We start from the raw sequence: 21886 nt of genomic DNA, 5'->3' as shown, positions 1-21886 counted from the left end.
TTTCGGCTGCAATGGCGTTTGCTGCGACAGCACTTTCCGGCAGCGGGGAAACGGAGGAGAAAGCAACGACAGGCGTTGGAAGTAAAGACGAAATTGTTTCGGAAACCCTTGGATTTATACAAATATCGCCTAAGTGAAGTGAGCTTTGTTTATAAACCCGTTGACGAAATTATATTTAGAGGTTTTTTTTCTAACGTGCGTTGCCCCCTTGATGAGGTGGGATGGCTGCAGTGCCGACTGGGCCTAGCAGCGCATTGCCAGCATCCCCGGCTGAAATTTCTCCCTTCCCCGGGGAAGGGGAGCAGCCCGGCTGCGGTTGGGAGGGCTCTGTAACACGACAGGAGCAGCGGGTCAGCGAGGACAAACGGCCAAGTAAGAAAAAACAGAAAAACATGCTATCGCATGCTAACCCGGCTGCGCTACACCTCAAAACGCAGGCCCAACAGGAACAGCAGCTGAACGGGTTGGTCAGTCCATCTGAAGACGGTGAGATCTACAACCACACAACGGAAAACCGATCCGACAATCCGAGACCGTCCATGGAGCTCTGTGACAGCAGCAGTTTTGGAGACGACCCGAGTGACAAAAATAATAGCGACCATTGCTGGCAACATGAGGACCACAGTCCGTGTTCGAAAGGCAGCCACCACCCTCACTTGAACAACAATGGCATGAACGGTATGTTGACTATCACAAGAACTGAGGCTTTCCAAAGCCACACTGTAACCGGACACAGCCCCGGTGGTAACGTTAGGAAAAGGGAATGTGACCCCACAGAAGCCCCTCGACCACCGAGCCAGCCACCCCCAGACTGCGAAGGCCTTGGCGAGCACCGGGCTGGAGTAGAAAGTGAACCCGAAGTCATACACCAGCCGCCGGTGTCAGAATTAGCGAGGCTGGATCTGAACTGTTCGCCTGACCGAGAAGCGGAAGAGAGCCAGGGGATTCATTATGTCCGCTACGAGTCCGAGTTACAGATGCCAGGAATCATGAGGTTAATCACCAAGGACTTGTCTGAGCCGTATTCCATTTATACCTATAGGTACTTCATCCACAACTGGCCTCAGCTCTGCTTTCTGGTGAGTATGACATAGCACTATCTAGTAAAACACCTTCTTGACTTGGTTTTGGTTCGTGAACATTAGCAAAATTAAAAGAGGCCAGTAGCTTCTGGGGCAACAACGCGAGTTTGTTGGGGGTGTTGGGGGTGTTGCCACTGACCCTAAGAGGCCAGTAGCTTCTGGGGCAACAACGCGAGTTTGTTGGGAGTGTTGGGGGTGTTGCCACTGACCCTAAGAGGCCAGTATTGTCTCTTACCACCGTTTTGATTTAGGCCTAGATACTGTTACAGTGTCTGCTTCAATTGTTTTTTTCCTATCTTTCTGTATAGCAGACCTGCTCATTTGATGTTCCTAAAGTTCTAGGTAAAGGGTAGGCTTCTCTTTAGGTAGATCCAGACAATAACACACACTTATTCCTCCCTGTTGTCTTGTCTGACAGTGAAACTATTTTTTAAGTTGGGCTAAAAGGGTTGGTTAGTCTTGGTGTGACTGCTAGTGTAGACTTGTTCACTATGTCTATATTTAATCATCTGGAGGTGTCACATAGATACAGTTGAACATGAAGTGGCATGTACATGCGCTTGCACACCACACACACACACACACACACACACACACACAAATAAACCCCCTTTGACAGCCTAACCCTAGCATAGTGTTGCAACCTCTGAGGCTTGCTGACTGTGAAACACTTGCAAGTGTCAAGTTTTTTACATTTATAGTCTTGATAATTAATTTGGTATTTTGAGGTGAACTGGGCTAATACAAAACAAGTTGTGTCCACAAATTCAATGAGGTCCTTGCTGTTGATCTGTCTCCCTTTCCATAACGGAATGAGCCATTCATCATTGTAACCATGATACTTACTATTCAATATGATTTCTTAGTCTACTGCCCTCAGTGACCTATAGGAAGGAGGAAGTGCTATGTGCAGTGTAATCAAACTAGAGTTCAGGGTAGATGTGTTCTTGATGCTCATTGGCTAGAAGCATTGGGTTTTGTTTACTCCTTGGCTATGTCTGGTCTTAAGAAGGCTTCAAAAGCTTTAGGTTGGACACAGCACTAACATGACTCACTGTTTATTCATTTCCAGGCCATGGTGGAGCAGGAGTGTGTGGGGGCCATTGTCTGTAAGCTGGACATGCACAAGAAGATGTTTCGTCGTGGCTACATCGCCATGCTGGCTGTAGACTCAAAACACCGGAGGAAAAGCATTGGTGAGAACCAGCATGCTCTCTCATTTTCTCATGACGACCAATCACGTTTTATTAATAGCCCTTTTTGCAAAAAAATGTTTGATCTCAAAGTAGTTCCATTTTCTTTACCTCCACAAACTTCTATGCGTACCTTCCTGCTGAATTGATTTTCTGTTGCCTGTATGTTGCAGGTACTAACCTGGTGAAGAAGGCCATCTATGCCATGGTGGAGGGGGATTGTGATGAGGTAAGCGGACTGGTACTGTCTGTCTGATGGTGACGTCCGAAGGCCCTGTTGTCCCTCTGGGGCCTTCACTCAGCTAGTGGCCCTGACTGTACTTGGCCTGAGGTATTAACCACATATTATATATCCACACTAGGTGGACTCTAGTATAGAAAATTAAGTGCTCTAGTGAATAACATGGGGATATAATATAACAATATGATCTTATGACAAACCCCCACAAAATGATACAAAGACTACTTGTATTGCTTCAGCTCTGACAAGCAGTATCTCTCCCCTCTCTCCTTTCTCTCTCTCTCTTGCTCACTCCTAGGTGGTTCTGGAGACTGAGATCACTAACAAGTCAGCTCTAAAGTTGTATGAGAACCTTGGTTTTGTCCGAGACAAGCGGCTCTTCAGATATTACCTGAACGGTGTGGACGCACTGAGGCTCAAACTGTGGCTCCGCTAGAGAGAGGAGAAGGAGCATGACAGGTGCTGCCCTCTTACTGAAGCAGCTCCAGTCTCACTCTCAACCCTGCCCTGGTCCCTTGTCTCACACGTGTGTGTGTGTGTGTGTGTGTGTGTGTGTGTGTGTGTACATACACATACATACACACACCCATATATATACAGTTATACACATACACCCACGCACAGTCATACACCCATATGCACACACACATCGTCATACACCCACAAGCATAGATTCACCTACATTTGCATATACATAGACACACGCACATGCACACTACTCATACACAGTACACACACAGTACATACAACCCTCCCTTTTTGATCCTTGACATCTTGGCAAACAGCTCAAGGCTAAACTGGACAGACAGACAGAAATCCCACAATGTTTTAATGAAGAGGCCCTTGCCCTGTTAGCTGTAGGATCCTGTGAGAGGGGGAAGGAAGAGGAGTGTGTGATGTGGTCTGGTGACCTTTAACCTCAGAACATTGCCCTCCCCCTTCCAACGGAGCAGTATCTAAGGCATGATGTCGAGGGTGAACCCACAAACCCCCGGAGGGCGATGCATCACGCAAAATCACCCACTGGAACACAGGAAAACAGAAGAAGAATAAAAACACAGGGTGAAAATAAGGAAGAAGGTGGGAAAACGACAGATTCGAAGGAAATATTTGTGGAGTTTATTTTTTGTGTATATTTTTTAATCTCATTCAACAGGGGGTTGGAAAAGCTATTGTGTTTGTGAGAGTGTGTGTTTTCCCTAGGGGTTTGGAAAATGAAGTGTTTAGGTTATTGTGTACATGTGTAAGGGATGTGAAGTAATGTAGTGGATGGGTGTATGCGCACGCATGCTTGGTGGGAATCATGAGTTGTGTGTGTTAGTGTGCTTTTCTCCCCCTGTCTGTGTTTTCATTAACCCTACGTTGTGAGATGAACACGCCAGCTGCTTGCTGCTCAGTTTTCACCCCGTGCCCCAGACCAAGAGCTGGAGCCTGTAAAGATATGCATGCATTTATTTTAACAAGAGTGGTGGTATGAGTGATGAGTGTGTGTTGATTAACACTCTGAACATTGCCCAGTTCCAAACAGACCCATAGTCCTAACTCCTAGGCACTTGTGTAGATCTGAAAGGTTTGGATAGGTGTAAGCAATATGGTGCAAATTCTTCCTGCCTGTCAGAGGGAAAGGTGGAGCTATTTCCATTTTAGTAATACCTATTCAATAATTTCAGATACACTTGGTAAGTGCTTAGAGGGGTGAGAATGAGGGGCCTATTTGAGATTGGGCACTTGTGTTGGCCCTTTTTGCAGATCAAAGCTAATTTTCCCAAAATGCACTGCCAGCCACTGGAACATTGCTCAAAAATCTCCTGAGAAAGAGAAATAATTATTGACATAGGAGAAGTTTGTTTGGGCTCGGAAACTATTACCCTATTGCAGGTTGTTCATTCAAATTCCTCCTAACTTGGAGACTATTTTTTCCAAGCACCCCTCTGTCTTTCAGTCATCACAGTTGTCTATGAATTAACAACATGCAGAGCACTGGAGTCCTGTTTCAGTATGGCAAAGTGTCAGGCTGGAGTAATAGTGTTATTAAATATGTTGGATTCCTGTTGGCTTCGCTCTGTGTGTGTGTTTGAGTCAGTGTGTTGATCTTTGGTTGACCTCTGGTGAAGGAGGGCAAAGGTATTGTTTGCAGTTTACTTATTTCCTGTTTGCTCTGAGTTTATTTAGATTGTGTATTATACACTCGTACACTCACTCCCCTTAGTGGCCAAGCCTAGAGTGCACTTTCCACGGGCCCTACTCTGATGCAGCACACACTCCGGTAACATTTGAGAGCTCCTCTGTCTGGGAAAGACAGACACACCAGGCAGTTCCTATCTACTCCAATCATGGCAAAGAAAATGTGTTTGTGGCTGCTTTTTGTCTAAAAAAATTAATTAAAAAAATATAATTTTCTTTTTCAGAGTAAATTAACAAAGGTCGGCTGTGTTTGTTTTGACTGATGGTGTAAAATCGGTTATTTCAGGCTCCAAATAACCCTGAAGTATAGTAAAGACACAGGGACACCAGGAGCTAGGTATAGAAGGTGGTGGTAGTAGTAGTAATAATGGTGGTTGAAGTGGTGATGGTAGTAGTAATGGTGGGTGGTAGTAGTAGTAATAATGGTGGTTGAAGTGGTGATGGTAGTAGTAATGGTGGGTGGTAGTAGTAGTAATAATGGTGGTTGAAGTGGTGGTGGTGGTAGTAATGGTGGGTGGTAGTAGTAGTAATAATGGTGGTAGTAGTAGTAATGACGGTGGTGGTGGTAGTAGTAGTAATGGCGGTGGTGGTAGTAGTAGTAATGACGGTGGTGGTAGTGGTGGTGGTAGTAGTAGTAATGGTGGTGGTAGTAGTAGTAATGATGATGGTGGTGGTGGTGGTGGTAGTAGTAATAATGGCGGTGGTGGTGGTAGTAGTAATAATGGTGGTGGTCGTGGTAGTAGTAATAATGGTGGTGGTGGTAGTAGTAGTGATGACGGTGGTGGTAGTAGTAATGATGATGGTGGTGGTAGTAGTAGTAGTAATGGCGGTGGTGGTGGTAGTAGTAATGGCGGTGGTGGTGTTAGTAGTAATGGTGGTGGTGGTGGTAGTAGTAATGGTGGTGGTGGTGGTAGTAGTAGTAGTAGTAGTAATGATGATGGTGGTAGTAGTAATGGCGATGGTGGTTGTAGTAATGGCGGTGGTGGTGGTTGTAGTAATGGCGGTGGTGGTAGTAGTAGTAATGGCGGTGGTGGTGGTAGTTATGGCAGTGGTGGAAGTAATGCTGGTGGTGGTGGTAGTAGTAATACTGGTGGTGGTAGTAGTAGTAATAGTGTTGGTGGTAGTAGTAGTAATAGTGGTGGTGGTGGTGATAGTAGTAATAGTGGTGGTGGTGGTGGTAGTAGTAATGACGGTGGTGGTGGTAGTAGTAGTAATGACGGTGGTGGTGGTGGTAGTAGTAGTAATGACGGTGGTGGTGGTGGTGGTAGTAGTAGTAGTGACGGTGGTGGTGGTAGTAGTAGTAATGACGGTGGTGGTAGTAGTAGTAATGACGGTGGTGGTAGTAGTAGTAATGACGGTGGTGGTGGTAGTAGTAATGGTGGTGGTGGTGGTAGTAGTAATGACGGTGGTGGTGGTGGTAGTAATGACGGTGGTGGTGGTGGTGGTAGTAATGACGGTGGTGGTGGTGGTGGTGGTAGTAGTAGTAATGACGGTGGTGGTGGTAGTAGTAGTAATGACGGTGGTGGTGGTGGTGGTAGTAGTAATGACGGTAGTGGTAATGACGGTGGTGGTGGTGGTAGTGGTAATGACGGTGGTGGTGGTGGTGGTAGTAGTAATGACGGTGGTGGTAATGACGGTGGTGGTGGTAGTAGTAATGACGGTGGTGGTAGTAGTAATGACGGTGGTGGTGGTGGTAGTAGTAATGACGGTGGTGGTGGTAGTAGTAGTAATGACGGTGGTGGTGGTAGTAGTAGTAATGACGGTGGTGGTGGTAGTAGTAGTAATGACAGTGGTGGTGGTAGTAGTAGTAATGACGGTGGTGGTGGTAGTAGTAGTAATGACGGTGGTGGTGGTGGTAGTAGTAATGACGGTGGTGGTGGTGGTGGTAGTAGTAATGACGGTGGTGGTGGTGGTAGTAGTAATGACGGTGGTGGTGGTGGTAGTAGTAATGACGGTGGTGGTGGTGGTGGTAGTAATGACGGTGGTGGTGGTAGTAATGACGGTGGTGGTGGTGGTGGTAGTAATGACGGTGGTAGTAATGACGGTGGTGGTGGTGGTAGTAATGACGGTGGTGGTGGTAGTAGTAGTAATGACGGTGGTGGTGGTAGTAGTAGTAATGACGGTGGTGGTGGTAGTAGTAGTAATGACGGTGGTGGTGGTGGTGGTGGTGGTGGTAGTAGTAGTAATGACGGTAGTAGTAGTAGTAATGACGGTGGTGGTGGTGGTGGTGGTAGTAGTAGTAATGACGGTGGTGGTAGTAGTAGTAATGACGGTGGTGGTGGTAGTAGTAATGACGGTGGTGGTGGTGGTGGTAGTAGTAGTAATGACGGTGGTGGTGGTGGTGGTAGTAGTAGTAATGACGGTGGTGGTGGTGGTGGTAGTAGTAGTAATGACGGTGGTGGTGGTGGTGGTAGTAGTAGTAATGACGGTGGTGGTGGTGGTGGTAGTAGTAGTAATGACGGTGGTGGTGGTGGTGGTGGTAGTAGTAGTAATGACGGTGGTGGTGGTGGTGGTGGTGGTAGTAGTAGTAATGACGGTGGTGGTGGTGGTGGTAGTAGTAGTAATGACGGTGGTGGTGGTGGTGGTAGTAGTAATGACGGTGGTGGTAGTAATTACGGTGGTGGTGGTGGTAGTAATTACGGTGGTGGTGGTGGTAGTAATTACGGTGGTGGTGGTAGTAGTAATGACGGTGGTGGTGGTAGTAGTAATGACGGTGGTGGTGGTAGTAGTAATGACGGTGGTGGTAGTGGTAGTAGTAGTAATGACGGTGGTGGTAGAAGTAGTAATTACGTTGGTGGTGGTGGTAGTAGTAGTAATGACGGTGGTGGTGGTAGTAGTAGTAATGACGGTGGTGGTGGTAGTAGTAGTAATGACGGTGGTGGTGGTAGTAGTAGTAATGACGGTGGTGGTGGTAGTAGTAAAGACGGTGGGGTGGTAGTAGTAGTAATGACGGTGGGGTGGTAGTAGTAGTAATGACGGTGGGGTGGTGGTAGTAGTAATGACGGTGGGGGTGGTAGTAGTAGTAATGCCGGTGGTGGTGGTGGTGGTGGTAGTAGTAATGACGGTGGTGGTGGTGGTAGTAGTAATGACGGTGGTGGTGGTGGTGGTAGTAGTAATGACGGTGGTGGTAGTAGTAGTAGTAATGACGGTGGTGGTGGTAGTAGTAGTAATGACGGTGGTGGTGGTGGTGGTAGTAGTAGTAATGACGGTGGTGGTAGTAGTAATGACGGTGGTGGTGGTAGTAGTAATGACGGTGGTGGTGGTAGTAGTAATTACGGTGGTGGTGGTAGTAGTAATTACGGTGGTGGTGGTAGTAGTAATGACGGTGGTGGTGGTAGTAGTAATGACGGTGGTGGTGGTAGTAGTAATGACGGTGGTGGTGGTAGTAGTAATGACGGTGGTGGTGGTAGTAGTAATGACGGTGGTGGTGGTAGTAGTAGTAATGACGGTGGTGGTAGTGGTAGTAGTAGTAATGACGGTGGTGGTAGTGGTAGTAGTAGTAATGACGGTGGTGGTAGTAGTAGTAATGACGGTGGTGGTAGTAGTAGTAATTACGGTGGTGGTGGTGGTAGTAGTAGTAATGACGGTAGTGGTAGTAGTAGTAATGACGGTGGTGGTAGTAGTAGTAATGACGGTGGTGGTGGTAGTAGTAGTAATGACGGTGGTGGTGGTAGTAGTAGTAATGACGGTGGTGGTGGTAGTAGTAGTAATGACGGTGGTGGTGGTGGTGGTAGTAGTAATGACGGTGGGGTGGTAGTAGTAGTAATGACGGTGGTGGTGGTAGTAGTAATGACGGTGGTGGTGGTAGTAGTAATGACGGTGGTGGTGGTAGTAGTAGTAGTAATGACGGTGGTGGTAGTAGTAGTAATGACGGTGGTGGTGGAGGTGGTTGTAGTATTAATGGTGGTGGTGGTGGTAGTAGTATTAATAATGGTGGTGGTGGTAGTAGTAATGGCGGTGGTGGTGGTAGTAGTAATGGCGGTGGTGGTGGTGGTAGTAGTTGTAATGGCGGTGGTGGTGGTGGTAGTAGTTGTAATGGCGGTGGTGGTGGTAGTAGTAATGGCTGTGGTGGTGGTGGTAGTAGTAATAATGGTGGTGGTGGTAGTAGTAATGGTGGTGGTAGTAGTAATTACGGTGGTGGTGGTGGTAGTAGTAATGACGGTGGTGGTAGTATTAGTAATGACGGTGGTGGTGGTAATAGTAGTAGTAGTAGTAGTAATAATAATGGTGGTGGTGGTGGTAGTAGTAGTAATGGCGGTGGTAGTAGTAGTAGTAATAATGGCGGTGGTAGTAGTAGTAATGACGGTCGTGGTAGTAGTAATGACGGTGGTAGTAGTAGTAATAATGGTGGTGGTAGTAGTAATGACGGTGGTGGTGGTAGTAGTAGTAATGGCGGTGGTGGTTGTAGTAGTAATAATGGCAGTGGTAGTAGTAATAATGGCGGTGGTAGTGGTGGTGGTAGTAGTAGTAATGACGGTGGTGGTGGTAGTAGTAGTAATGACGGTGGTGGTGGTGGTAGTAGTAGTAATGGCGGTGGTGGTGGTAGTAGTATTAATGGCGGTGGTGGTGGTAGTAGTAGTAATGGCGGTGGTGGTGGTGGTAGTAGTTACTAAAGATCTGCTCCTTGTCTAGCAGAGACACTAATGTACTGTACTTCTGAGCTGTGATGAAGTCCCATAGGCTGAGAGAGCAGCTATAAGAGGTGTACACTAGCATACACAACACATTATGGGCCAGGTTTACTCAGTGTCTGCATCTCTGTAAAATTTTAGCAGCTGTTATTTCAGAATTTGCAGCTTTAATAAAACAGATGCAAACAGTTGGGAGCTGTTACTCAACGTCTCTTCAATTCAACCGGCTGACATTGCAGAATAGGAAGTGGGAAGGGATGTCGACAGATACTTTACACACAGGCTGCTGTGTGGGTGGTTATAGTATGTGTGTGAGTGCGTTTGAAAACACCGATCAGATGACCTTTTGTTTGTTTTATTGACGATTTGTATACAGAGTGTTTGCGCTCTATTCATTTGACATCTGAGGGCATCTTTTTTTGTGTATTGTGTTTTTGGAGGGATTGATTAGTTGGGTTTTTTGTTTATTTTCTCTGCTATTTTATTTTCACCCATCCAAACTATTAGGACTAGAATAATAATGAAGGATTGGGCAGCAACGATGTCATCAGAGATCCGGAAGCACAGATGGGAGCTAGGCTAGCTTTTCCAAAGCCATACTGCTTTGAACTGTTCCAATGGCACTCTGTTCCATTCACTGGGAAGACTTCCATTTGGCTCCCTGTGAAGATACACTTCCTGTTGAATCTTGACTCTTTCTGACATCACTCTGATCCTGCTTCAGTCTAGAGGTGTGAGGGGGCTCCTGTCCCATTTCAAATTAAATTGGTCTTTGTTTTGGTCTAACCCGCTTTCCTCATTCTCATATAACGTCTTTATTTGTCCCCTAGTTTTTAAAAGTGTGAACCCCTGGCGGTGCCAGTAGGGACCATGGACATTATTGCCTGCCATGTTAGGCTCGACAGCTCCTTTTGACCATCTACACCAGAGGTCTGTTCATGAGGGTGTCCTGTTAGATATAAATCTTTCTAGCTGCATTGTTCTTAACTTTGCACCTCATTGAATGCACCCCAGTTGAAGGGCTTCCTCGTCAGTCTGTTTGTGGCCAGAGTCTGGTGTGATTTCAAAAGACATCTATTTAATGTATATCTATGGCTCTGGTTTGTTTTGACAAAGGAGTGAGCTAAAGAAGAAACAGACTGGCATCCAGGTTAGCTGATACCTTCCCATCCCTTGTGGCTTCAAAGTAAGTCAATGAATGGTCTTCACTACAGAGAAATCAAAAGTTGTCTTGCCATTTCAGAGTTTAGGGTCTAAGAACATGACAAGACTACTTAAACTGGTCTTAGAGGGCCACCATCGCACTGGTTGCCTAGCTACCATTCACCCCAGAGACCAACCACTCTTCTCCCATCTTGTACGAGAGGAAGAGTTGTCAAGCTTTTTATTAGATATTCCAGTTGGTTTCTTGCTCTGGCTAGAATTTTCTATTTTGGTACACCGATCTAGGATCAGTTTACCCTGTCCAAATCCTAACCTTCACCATTACGGGTGGGGGATGCAAACTGACCTTAGCTCAGTGGGCATCTACTCTCTTCTTACCACTCCACTTGGGGACCCCACACACTGTGCCCCCCCCCCCCAGGACCAGCTAAAGGGGGTCTCTGTTTTTTGTAGTGACTAGCCCTGGACCCCTGTGATCTGTAAGGTGAGGTAAGGGACAAGAGAATTTTTGCATGTCAGAGTTTTGTTCCCCTGCCCCTCTGTCTCTTTGATTTCAATCTGTCCAACAATATCTTTTATTTAATGTGGGAATAGTACACAGAAATAAATTATTAGTTTTTTTTAATGCTGTAAGGTGGATTGGTTGACTCTTGGTTGTCTGATGGTTATCTTGGTTCCAAAGCAAGCAAATGGCACATCTGAAAGAGTGCAGTATTTTACATTGTATCATGTGATTCATTCATGATTAGGCATTTTGTCTTCCAACTGTGTTTAGCAATAGAAACAAAAATAGTGAACCCTTCCCACAAACAGAGATCCTTCTGGGTAAGAGAGAGCTTTATTGGTAACACTGCACATTTGGTATCTATAGAAAGAAAGCCTGAAATGTGGCCGTCATTTTATAGAAGAGCCCGTACATTACATTATTATTGCATATTCACAGGCAATGTATCTCAAGCAACCTACCAGGGGATGGTCACGCAAAATGTGACACATTTCAAACTTGATTGACTACAGTACAATGCAAGATTACTCAATTACATTGATTTAGACTTTACAAAACACCTTTAATATTTAGTGTTAAAATGCAGACACTAGATGCATCAACCACAGAAATGAATAAATATATACATTTGGATCACAACGGCATCAACCAGGGGGAATGGAAACCTTTGTCAACATTAAGTGCGTACACTAGCAGCAAGCGTCCTGTTTCTCCTTAGCGTTTTGGCTTTCACTTCAGTTCTTTCAGGTCCCAGTGCAAAATAAGAAAAGTGGATTGTTAGGCAATTAGGAGAAACAACAGTACAGAAGAGAGTGGTTGAGTGAAAATACAAGTAGTCTCCCTTTAAAAAATCCCTCAGCATGGCTATGGGATGTAATAATTCTGAATAACTTGGACTTTCTGTAGAGTAGGCTATTCAATAGTAAATGATATGGAGATGATTAAATAAGTATTAGCCTGGTATATACATTCATAAAAGAGGTTGCCTGCCACGCACTGGAGGAAAAACATTGTCAGGAGGAGCAACAATAGAATGATCAGTTTCCTGTAACTACACACAGAGAGAGCTGGTTTCCTGCTGAATGCTTTTAAAGGAGGATGATATTCATTTGGCCTTAAACAGTCGACAAGGCTGAATCAAGCAATGGCTGTCTATGAAAGTATCTACAGTCCATTAATGCACACTGGTGTTGACAGCTTATGTTTTTTTCAGTGTCTGTGATGTGTTATGAACTCAATAGTGTGTGACAATCTTACTCCAGTAACCGTGAGTGCATCTCTATAGCCTGTAGTGGCTTCATTTCTGAAGTGGCTTCCTAAATGTAGGAAAGGAGACAAGAAGAGGAAGCCACTTCAGACTATTGAAATGCACTCCTCGTCAGCTACATAAACAGAGATCCTATTAAATGGATTCTGCTCTAGCCTTTTTATTACATAGAGAGTAATTGAAAAAGAGGCTTCAGCACACGGTCATTCTTGTATGCTCTACACACTGTTGGTTTAAAGGCTCAAACACATTGTGGATCATACAAGAATGTCAATAGCCTGGAGTTTATTTTTCAAATATTGTATTGTTTTCCCTCTATGCACCTGTAACTACATAGGTGTTAAAATGTTCAACCCTGTTTTACATGTCAAATACCCACCCGTCTTGTTGGTTAGACAGTCAAATACTCTCTGATGAATTATATCCAATCGGCCAATCACTGTGGAGATGTGGTAGTCATGGAGATATGATGATGACGACGACGACGCGGGCCGAGTCTCATCAGTTACAGGCACAACGCTGTGGGCAGGATCAGAACTCGTCCTCAGAGCTGTCAGCCAATAGCATGGCTTGGTCCTGGCCGTTGCTGCTTGGCTCCCTGGGTTGCTGGAGACAAGACGGCAAATACCAAAAGTCAGGACATTCATTACATGGAGTTAAAGGTTGTATAAAGCTCAATAAGTCCAAAGTCTCTTCCATCTCCTTTCATCTGCACTGATGTGAAAGAAACTGTCCAATGTCTTTAAATCAGTACAGATGAAGGTGTGGAGATGAGGAAGCCACTTTAAACTACTGGTTAATGACAAATTCTTAGTTAATGGCAATTTCTACCACAAGCTGATATATGCATCCTTTAGGAATAGTGTAACGCTAGTGAGCATATTCTTATTAACCTCAGTGTGCCTGGCCTTCCTCCTACGCTGGTGTTTGAAGCTGTTCCTCCTCTTACGGTGTATCATCCTGATGCTGTAGAGGGCCCCAACGATGAGCAGGGCCCCCATGATGCCAATGCCCACCGGGGCCAACATCCCAGACACATACCCTGCCTGTAGGGAGAGGGAACAGGGGTGAGGGACAGATGTGAACGATAGGGGTGTGTGAGGGACGAGCAAGGAGAAGAAACTAGCCACACACAGGAAATACAGACCACTCGTAGACCAGAGTGTCTTAGAGACAACTCTTCCAGTTTATGTTTTTTGACTAATTTAAGGGTAATAGGGGTCAATATTATCTCTGCTACATAACCAAACAGCCTAAAGGACCACACTTTCTAAAAGTATAATGAGGATAGTGGGGTTCTGTCATGACCATTAATGGCGATCTTACCTTTTCTCTGATCAGTTCCACCCAGCTACGCACTGAAAAAAAGGGAGGAATAGTGGCTTTGAAGCACATTGAACCCACACAAGATTGTCACCCACTATTTCAATTACACTTCTTTCCTAATTGAAAATATCTCATATTTGATGGCCACAAAGAACCAAAGTTAGTTTTATGTGTGCATGCATTCGTGTGTGTGTCTCCTCTCACTCAGGCCTTGATTGCGCTGCACCCAGACAGGAGGCGGGGGGATGAGGCCGTAGGGAGGTGGAGTGGGGGCTGGGATAGGGGTCTCCTTCTGTTCCTCTTGGCTGTCCTCTGTGTTCTCATCCTCCTCATCCTCCTCTGGCTCCTCTACAGGAAGAAAAGAAGGACAACAGCTGATTCAACTTCCTTTCAATTTGAATTGTGAACTTTCATCTTGTAAACAATGTGTGTGTGTTAGTGTGACTCCTACCTTCAGACTCCAGTTCCTCCAGACCTGTTTTGACCACAGGCAGATTGGTTGTCTTGGTGACCGTTGTCATGTTGATCTGCTGGGAGGCGATGCTTGTAGGGTTGGGTTTGGATGTGGGCGGGGTTTCCTCTGGGTTCTGTATGGTCTCACTACCACCTAAATATAACCATCACGGCTGGATCATTATAGTGAAGTATAACATCAACATCTAGTCCTTAGATACTACTGTAGAAACTTCTAGATCTAAACGGATGAGTGTAAGCAACATGGTGAAAAGATGAAGAGGACGAATGGAATAATGAAGAGGAAGATTAATAAGAAAGAAGTCTCACCTGGCTGTTCTGTCTCTGAAGGGGGAGGGTCTATGGGTGGACCAGAAGGACAGATAGGCTCAGAGATCTCAGCCCCGGATGTCTGCCATGGCGACGTCCAATCTGGTAGCACCAGTGGTGGGACACGGGATGGCCCCGTGTCACCTGTGTCCACCTGGTCGAACTCCACCTCTGACAGTAGCATCCCCGTGGTAGACATGGAGACAGACAGCTGTGAGTTGCCGGGCGCGAGAACGGCTGTCGCTACCCCCGCCCCTTCAGGTGTGACATCATCAAAAGGCTCGAAGATGAGAGGGAGGTCCTCCGATGACATTGTGCCCTCTGTGGACGCGTCCTGCAAGGGAGGGGCACTGGCATCCACGGCTGTTTGTAAAATACACACACACCGACAGATGTTGGTTCAGGACTCACTGATGGTCCATAGGCAATTCGTATTGGCTCAGTGACTGCTAGATATCAGCCTGTGACTAGAAACATGATGGTATGTACTGGTGAAGAGAGAGGAGTTTTAGACCCACAGCTCTGCTTCCAGTTCTCAACTACATTCTAACTGCTCTGCTCACACACAAAAAAAGGTATAAATCCAATATAACATAACCATGGAAGGGTTCCACCATATGGTGCAGCTTTCTGGGACAGGTTATTCTTGTAATTGTTGATGAAGATTCAATCAAAATGTTTATTTCTGCATCTCTTTCAGTCATGATTGTTTGCCTGTTCAGTCATGTTTGTTTGCCTGTTTGGCCCTATCCGGGGGTATCATCGGATGGGGCCACAGTGTCTCCTGAACCCTCCTGTCTCAGCCTCCAGTATTTATGCTGCAATAGTTTATGTGTCGGGGGACTAGGGTCAGTCTGTTATATCTGGAGTACTTCTCCTATCTTATCCGGTGTCCTGTGTGAATTTAAGTATGCTCTTTCTAATTCAAATTCTTTCTCTTTCTTTCTCTCTCTCGGAGGACCAGAACCCTTGGACCATACCTCAGGACTACCTGGCATGATGACTCCTTCCTGTCCCCAGTCCACCTGGCCGTGCGGCTGCTCCAGTTTCAACTGTTCTGCCTGCGGCTATGGAACCCTGACCTGTTCACCGGACGTGCTACCTGTCCCGGACCTGCTGTTTTCAACTCTCTAGAGACAGCAGGAGCGGTAGAGATACTCTTAATGATCGGCTATGAAAAGCCAACTGACATTTACTCCTGAGGTGCTGACTTGCTGCACCCTCGACAACTACTGTGATTATTATTATTTGACCATGCTGGTCATTTATGAACATTTGAACATCTTGGCCATGTTCTGTTATAGTCTCCACCCGGCACAGCCAGAAGAGGACTGGCCACCCCTCATAGCCTGGTTCCTCTCGAGGTTTCTTCCTAGGTTTTGGTGTTTCAAGGGAATTTTTCCTAGCCACCGTGCTTCTACACCTGCATTGCTTGCTGTTTGGGGTTTTAGGCTGGGTTTCTGTACAGAACTTTGAGATATCAGCTGATGTAAGAAGGACTATATAAATACATTTGATTTGATTTGATTAAGTTTTTTTTTTGCCATCTTGAAAAGGGTGTTCCAAAAAGAAAATCCTTACTTCTACATACGACTCAAGGTAGCCTGGTTTCCCTTGTAGGGAAGCTTCATGTCCCCAAAGAGAAGCTGGAACACACACACACAAATATACACACATACGTATATGTACATACACGCACACGTCCCTGATGGATGCTAACAGGCTGCCTGTAGCGCTAACAGACAATCCTTAGAGGGACGCCAGACAGGCAGGAACAGTCAGGAACACATATTGGCTCAGATAGACTCCTCTATTCTACTGCATCACACAGTAATAAACTGCCTGGCTGGCCCTGCCAGTGCCTAGGTCTTTACTGTTCCTCTCTGATGGAGGGAGGGAGACAGAGATAAAGGATGAGTGAATTCCCCAGACTAGTATAACAGTCCCTGTCATTGCTGTCTCCTGGCAGTCATGTGAGGTTTATTTCCACCGTCAGAAATAGAAAGTAATTAGACTGCTTCCCTGGAACCCTGCCTGCTAAGGTTCAAAGTGAAGCGTGGAAAACCAAGCATTCACCCCCCCCCCACCATCCCCCCCGATCATCAAAGGAGATCTCTGCAGCTAGACATGCCACTTTCATTTCCCTTCCCTTTTTAATGAAACCTATTGAAACCCAGCGAAAGGCAGACAGGCAACCCGTGTAATGGAATTCTATGGTGTGACACAACAACAGCTAGAGCAGCACCTTACCTTGTTGTGAGGCAGAGCAAGTGTGTTGGTGTGTGCATGTGCAAAAACTCAACATAGAATGTGGCCCTCAAGTGCATCTGTAGAGTAGACTCACTTCAGGTGGCTGAGATCCCAGTGGCTGTCTCTAACATATCCAGTATGTACTCATTGGACCATAGCATACTGCATACTCACCCCCATTTTGCTGTAGTGGTTCAGTCCAGAGGCTGTCAGGGTCATCCTGTCTGGAGGATCCTGTCAGGGCTGGTCCAAGGTCGGGCAGGAGGGGTTCTGGGAGAGCAAACGCTGTCTCTCCATCTTGGGGGTGTGGAGATGCAGGGCCAGCGGCCTCCAGACCACTAGGGGGCAGCGATGAAGCGTCTCTGCTGGATCTCCATACTGACGGAGGGATCGAGGTCAATGGGGAGTTTGTAAGGATACTATGGAGAGATGAGGAGCTCGATCTGGTCGTCTCTGTCTCCTGCCCCAGAAAAGGAGCTCCGAGGTCGGGCAAGCTCTCTCTGAGTTCCCCTTCCTTTCCTCCTTGGAGATCTGGCCTCTCTTCCAGGATGAGGTCTCTTCTATCCCCATCAAGGTGCGTCCCTGTCTGGCTATCTGGTTCTGGGGCTCTGGCTGCTGTGGAAGCACCATGTAGAGCAGTTCTGGGTGTTTTCATGGCCACTGTCATCCCTTGCCTCTCTCCTAGGGAAGCTATCATGGCGACAGTAGGTACATCCTCCATAGGATCTTCTTCGGGCCCAACTTTCATCTCTTTGTCTGTGGAGAGTTCTGGAGCTTCTACAGGCAGTCTGTGAGTCTCCTTCCCCCCAGAGAAGCTCTCAGAGGCAACCCCTGTCTCTGCCTCCCTCTCGTGGCTCTTAGCCCCTCCTGGTCCAGATATACCCTCATGACTGTCCACGTTTCGTGCCTGCGTCACCGGTTCTATCCCCCCTGGTTTGCGTCCCATCACATCAGGGCCATTGCCTCCCCCTGCTCCAACATTCTCTGATAGGTCAGTCCAGCTGCCAGTCATGTGTTCTGCCATCCCATAGGACAGTCTGCCGGGATCAGAGGGCCCAGATTGGACACTTGTTGATGTCACACTGACAGGTGTTGCTGGTGTTACACACAGCTCTCCCTCCATTGGCTCCCCAGCTTGTCCATCACAGCTACTGTCTTGTGAGGCGGGTGCATAGTCGTGGAGGGGCGGGACTGGGGTGCTGTAGACGCAGAGACAGACCCCTACCAATAGGAGGTAATGGAGAGTTGCAGGGAAGAGCATCTTTCCCATCTCTCACCACAAAGTAAACATGGAGACGTAGAGAAGGGTCGCAGTGGCTAGAATGGGGTGGTCAGATGACGGGGGCAGGTATGGAGATGGTATGGCGATTCAGCTGAGGAAAGAATTTCACCACTTATTTATTGCTGAACTCTAACCTAAGATAACTGAGGATTATATTAGCTTTTGTGTAAGCCTTTCCTTTGATGTTGCAGTCTGGCAGTTTTGTGGAAAATGTGGACTTTTGAGCCCTCTCTCTAGTTGTTGTACTTCTACTCCATTCCTCTCCACACACACACACACACACACACACACACACACACACACACACACACACAGTGTTAATTTTGTGACTATTTTTATACAGTATTACATTTACTCTAGTCATTTTGACTAAAATATAATTAAGTCTTAATCACATTTTGTCATTTGAATAGTGACTTAGTTATTGTCAAAATGATAACAACAGTGGGCCATTTCAGTCCACTAAATGCCCTTTCATTGTAGTCACATCACATTTGTTTTGCGTCATTAACCCTGCAGGAGTATTCAACTCTTACCCTACAAGGTCCAGAGCCTGCCGGATAATGAATTGCGCCCACCTAGTGTTCCAGGTCTAAATCATTCCCTGATTAGATGGGAATAATGAAAAAAGTTGAGTTAGAGGGATAAAGTAGCAAAATATGCACAAAAATACATAGCCTTGTACTACCAACATGTTTTTTTTTTAATAACATCCTATTCTCTTCCCAACAGCAGAAAAATGACAAACATACAGTATATAAGAATATATAAGAATTATCTGTCCATGTAAATTCTCAAGCACAGAGAGACAGAGAGAGAGAGAGATAGAGAGAGGGACAAAGAGTGGGACATAGAGAGACAGAAAGAGAGAGAAAGAAAGAGAGAAAGTATTGGCAATTATTGGTTGCACATCCGTCACTCGGTCGTGTCATTGCCATTGTCATCCACGTTTCACTGACACCGCAGCCACATTGGTGTCCAACACTAGAACGGGGCTAATGACTTTAAATGGGAGCTAATGACTGTTTCGCCCAGTGATGTGGTCGAGTCACTCATTTTTGAGTCCGAATCGAGTCCCAAGTCCCCTGTGCGCGAATCCAAGTCCGAGTCACCAATGGTCGGATCACGAGTCCCTATAGCTAAAGTCCGAGTTCCTATGTGTACAGTAGTCCTGATCCAAGTGCTCAAGTCTGAGTCACTTGGTCCACATTAACGCAAAATACATTTTGGTTAGTTCTACAAAACATATTTCTATCTGAACGTTCCAAAACGTTAAGTCCTGCTGAATGCACCCTAGGTTGTTAGCTATAGCTAGCTAATGAGGTAAAATGACTGAACAAGATGTAGCCTAAACAAATGGTTAATGGTCCGGTCCGCAAGTAGCCTAGTTTTAGAATTGGCCTGCAATATGCTTTATGAATGTCAAATGCGGCCCACCAATACACGATAGAAAGAAAAAAACGTAGCGCCTGGCAATGAAATGCAGTGGAGAAAGTGAGAGGGTTGAATGAGATTACAAATTGAAAGACAGCCTTCTTTTCTATACTCAATGGAGAGAAAAACATAGCTACACTGTTGTTTTACTATTAAACTCAATGCTGCTATTGATTTTAATTTCATAAGGCAGCTTGTGTTTCTTAACCAGGCAAAGGGTAGCTAACGAGAAGGCTGGTGGGTGACTGGTTAGCTATGTGGAAGTAAGAGGGTAATTTGCGCGATGTGTATAAACCAAGGCGGAGCCTGTCTGTCTGTCTGCCCACACTCATTGCTTGCTCCCCCGCAGCTCACCAGCTGATGTGGGCTGTGTGTGCTGGGTATGGTGCATCCTTCCCACTGCTGAACAGAACTGCGTGTGCATCTGTGCTGCTAATATTAAATATGTTATCACTGAAAAGCTCTCAATTTCTCCAAAAACTCTTGTCCAGTCCACTTAGTAGTCAGGTCACAGAGATAATTTTGTCTCGTCTCGTTTTAGTCTACTGAAAGTAAAAATAATTTATGTTTAGTTATAGTTTTTTTCCAGGTCTATTTAGTCAGTTATAGTCTCGGCAATTGCTACTGAAAAACAAGTGTTTGACAAATATTTGTGTCACCATTTTTGTTGACGAAATTAACACTGACACACACACACACACACACACACACACACACACACACACACACACACACACACACACACACACACACACACACACACACACACACACACACACACAGTCAGTACAGCCTGACACAGCAGACCCTTGCATTGTACTTTTAAAATAACTATAAATAGCAGGTTATCTCCAGAATGACTCAGTCCTGTTCAGTTGGACTCTGCATATTTTTAGATAATAACACGTTTCAGTTAGTGCACTTTCATATAAAATGTACCATACAAATAGATAATACCATTATAATAACAGAAAGAACACTTTCAAATATCAAGTGAGGAAGCACAAATACTTTGGTAATCTGCAAAGGGCATTATTCTTGGCAAATGGAGTTGACTTGTAAACAGAGAATTCTGTTCCCATTGGGTTACCTGGAAGACACCCTGCTTCCCTCAGGTTCCCTGTGTTGCTGCAGTGTGTCAGCAGCCTGGTCTCATAGACAAGACGTAACAAAGTAAATGTAAATCCAGTTCAGTCAAATTACTATATGTTACGTTTGGTATGGTTACATAAGACAAAAAGTTACTTAAGGCAAAAACTAAAGGTAGGTGGTTGGTCGGAGTGGGCGTGGGCTTATAATCCAAAAGTCTAGCAACAAAAAGGTTGTGTGTCAAATCTCATCACTGCCAACTTCAGCATTTTAGACAATTAGCACATTTTCAATTAGCACAATTAGCACAACTTACTACTTTTTAGCTACTTTGTAACTACTTAGCATGTTAGCTAACCTTTCCCCTGACTTTAACCATTTTAGCTAACCCTTCCCGTAACCTTAACCTAGCTCCTAACCCTAAGTTTAACACTAAACCTTAACCCCAACCCCTAGTCTAGCTAATGTTAGCCACCTAGCATATTCCTAACATATCATACCACTTGTAATTTGTAACATATACTAAATGGATTACAGCCATCTAAAAATGAATACATACCATACAAAACAAAACATATCATACTAAATGGAGTGTCTGATTTACGTACACAATAATACAAAAGGCTCTGAGAGCAGGTTGGTGTCAGACGTCAGACAGGTGTTTCACAGACATCAACGTCAAAACCTGACACACACACACACACACACATTTGACATTCTAGTAACATGTGTGCTTATCCAGAGCGACTTCCAGTTAGTGCATTGTACACACACACACACACACACACGCACCTTCTTACTCTAACAAACACTACCGACCCCAGCTGACCATCGCTAATCAATGTACACATGAGCCATGAGAGCCGCCTGCTGCTTGACACCCACAATACCAGTTATGAACCAATTATGAGGATTAAAATAGACCTCCATCCGGTAAACAAACATCATCATCCAGACCCACACCACGCCACGCCGCTGTGGCGCAGGCATAAACCGCTTTAGTGTACAGATTCAATGCCAAGAGATCGAAGTAGCCTAGTCTTCTAGTGCATTCAAATCCGTGTATTCATATGTGCGTGTGTGACTATGCCACATAGGCTACAGTAGAGACGGCGCTTCTCATCTTAGAATCCTGTCATGAACCATATTGTTCTATCAATATATCATGTTTTACATTTTAAACAAATGGGTTATGTTAGATGAAAAGTCATTCAAAAAATATGCACTGTATAATGCATTGTCCTTACCTGCCGGAGTCGTAGACGGGAATGATGTTCACCTCATTGCACAGTGCGGTAAATATTTCTCCCCAGCCTTTCCTTTAAATAACGGGTGTATATTACAACTGTACCAATATCATATCAATAAGCTGCCAATATCGATCCGGAAGCAAGCTTAAGGAATAGCCTAGTTTTTATTAATGTGCTGATCACACAATGTAGGCTACGCTTCGGA

General features: G+C 45.4%; 2 protein-coding genes across 2 annotated transcripts; one reads left to right on the top strand and one right to left on the bottom strand.

The window, feature by feature from the left end:
• The first annotated feature begins 14 nt into the window (after positions 1-14).
• Positions 15-4566, top strand: LOC135557814 (N-alpha-acetyltransferase 30-like). The gene is made up of 4 exons (XM_064991446.1): positions 15-1079; positions 2155-2278; positions 2449-2504; positions 2815-4566. The coding sequence occupies exons 1-4, from the start codon at positions 222-224 to the stop codon at positions 2950-2952; spliced, it is 1176 nt and encodes a 391-aa protein (XP_064847518.1). The 5' UTR covers positions 15-221; the 3' UTR covers positions 2953-4566.
• A 6748-nt stretch (positions 4567-11314) lies between these two features.
• On the bottom strand, positions 11315-21868 carry LOC135557812 (armadillo-like helical domain-containing protein 4). Its single transcript, XM_064991445.1, has 9 exons — positions 21679-21868; positions 18445-18512; positions 16801-17999; positions 14377-14739; positions 14045-14200; positions 13798-13941; positions 13594-13625; positions 13161-13313; positions 11315-12873 (listed from the first exon to the last, which is right to left on the bottom strand). Exons 3-9 carry the CDS (start codon positions 17894-17896, stop codon positions 12799-12801), a joined length of 2019 nt encoding a protein of 672 aa, XP_064847517.1. The 5' UTR covers positions 17897-17999; positions 18445-18512; positions 21679-21868; the 3' UTR covers positions 11315-12798.
• Positions 21869-21886: the final 18 nt, after the last annotated feature.

The sequence above is a fragment of the Oncorhynchus masou genome, chromosome 16, assembly GCF_036934945.1.
Source record: "Oncorhynchus masou masou isolate Uvic2021 chromosome 16, UVic_Omas_1.1, whole genome shotgun sequence".
NCBI lineage: Eukaryota > Metazoa > Chordata > Actinopteri > Salmoniformes > Salmonidae > Oncorhynchus > Oncorhynchus masou.
This window is presented reverse-complemented; position numbering and strand designations above follow the sequence as displayed.

Coding starts and splice junctions, on each gene's coding strand:
- LOC135557814 (XM_064991446.1), top strand. CDS start 222: ATGGCTGCAGTGCCGACTGGGCCTAGCAGCGCATTGCCAGCATCCCCG. Junction 1,080..2,154: donor GGCCTCAGCTCTGCTTTCTG/GTGAGTATGACA, acceptor ATTCATTTCCAG/GCCATGGTGGAGCAGGAGTG. Junction 2,505..2,814: donor TGGAGGGGGATTGTGATGAG/GTAAGCGGACTG, acceptor GCTCACTCCTAG/GTGGTTCTGGAGACTGAGAT.
- LOC135557812 (XM_064991445.1), bottom strand. CDS start 17,896: ATGGGAAAGATGCTCTTCCCTGCAACTCTCCATTACCTCCTATTGGTA. Junction 14,201..14,376: donor TTCAGAGACAGAACAGCCAG/GTGAGACTTCTT, acceptor GGTTATATTTAG/GTGGTAGTGAGACCATACAG. Junction 12,874..13,160: donor GGAAGGCCAGGCACACTGAG/GTTAATAAGAAT, acceptor TCTTGTCTCCAG/CAACCCAGGGAGCCAAGCAG.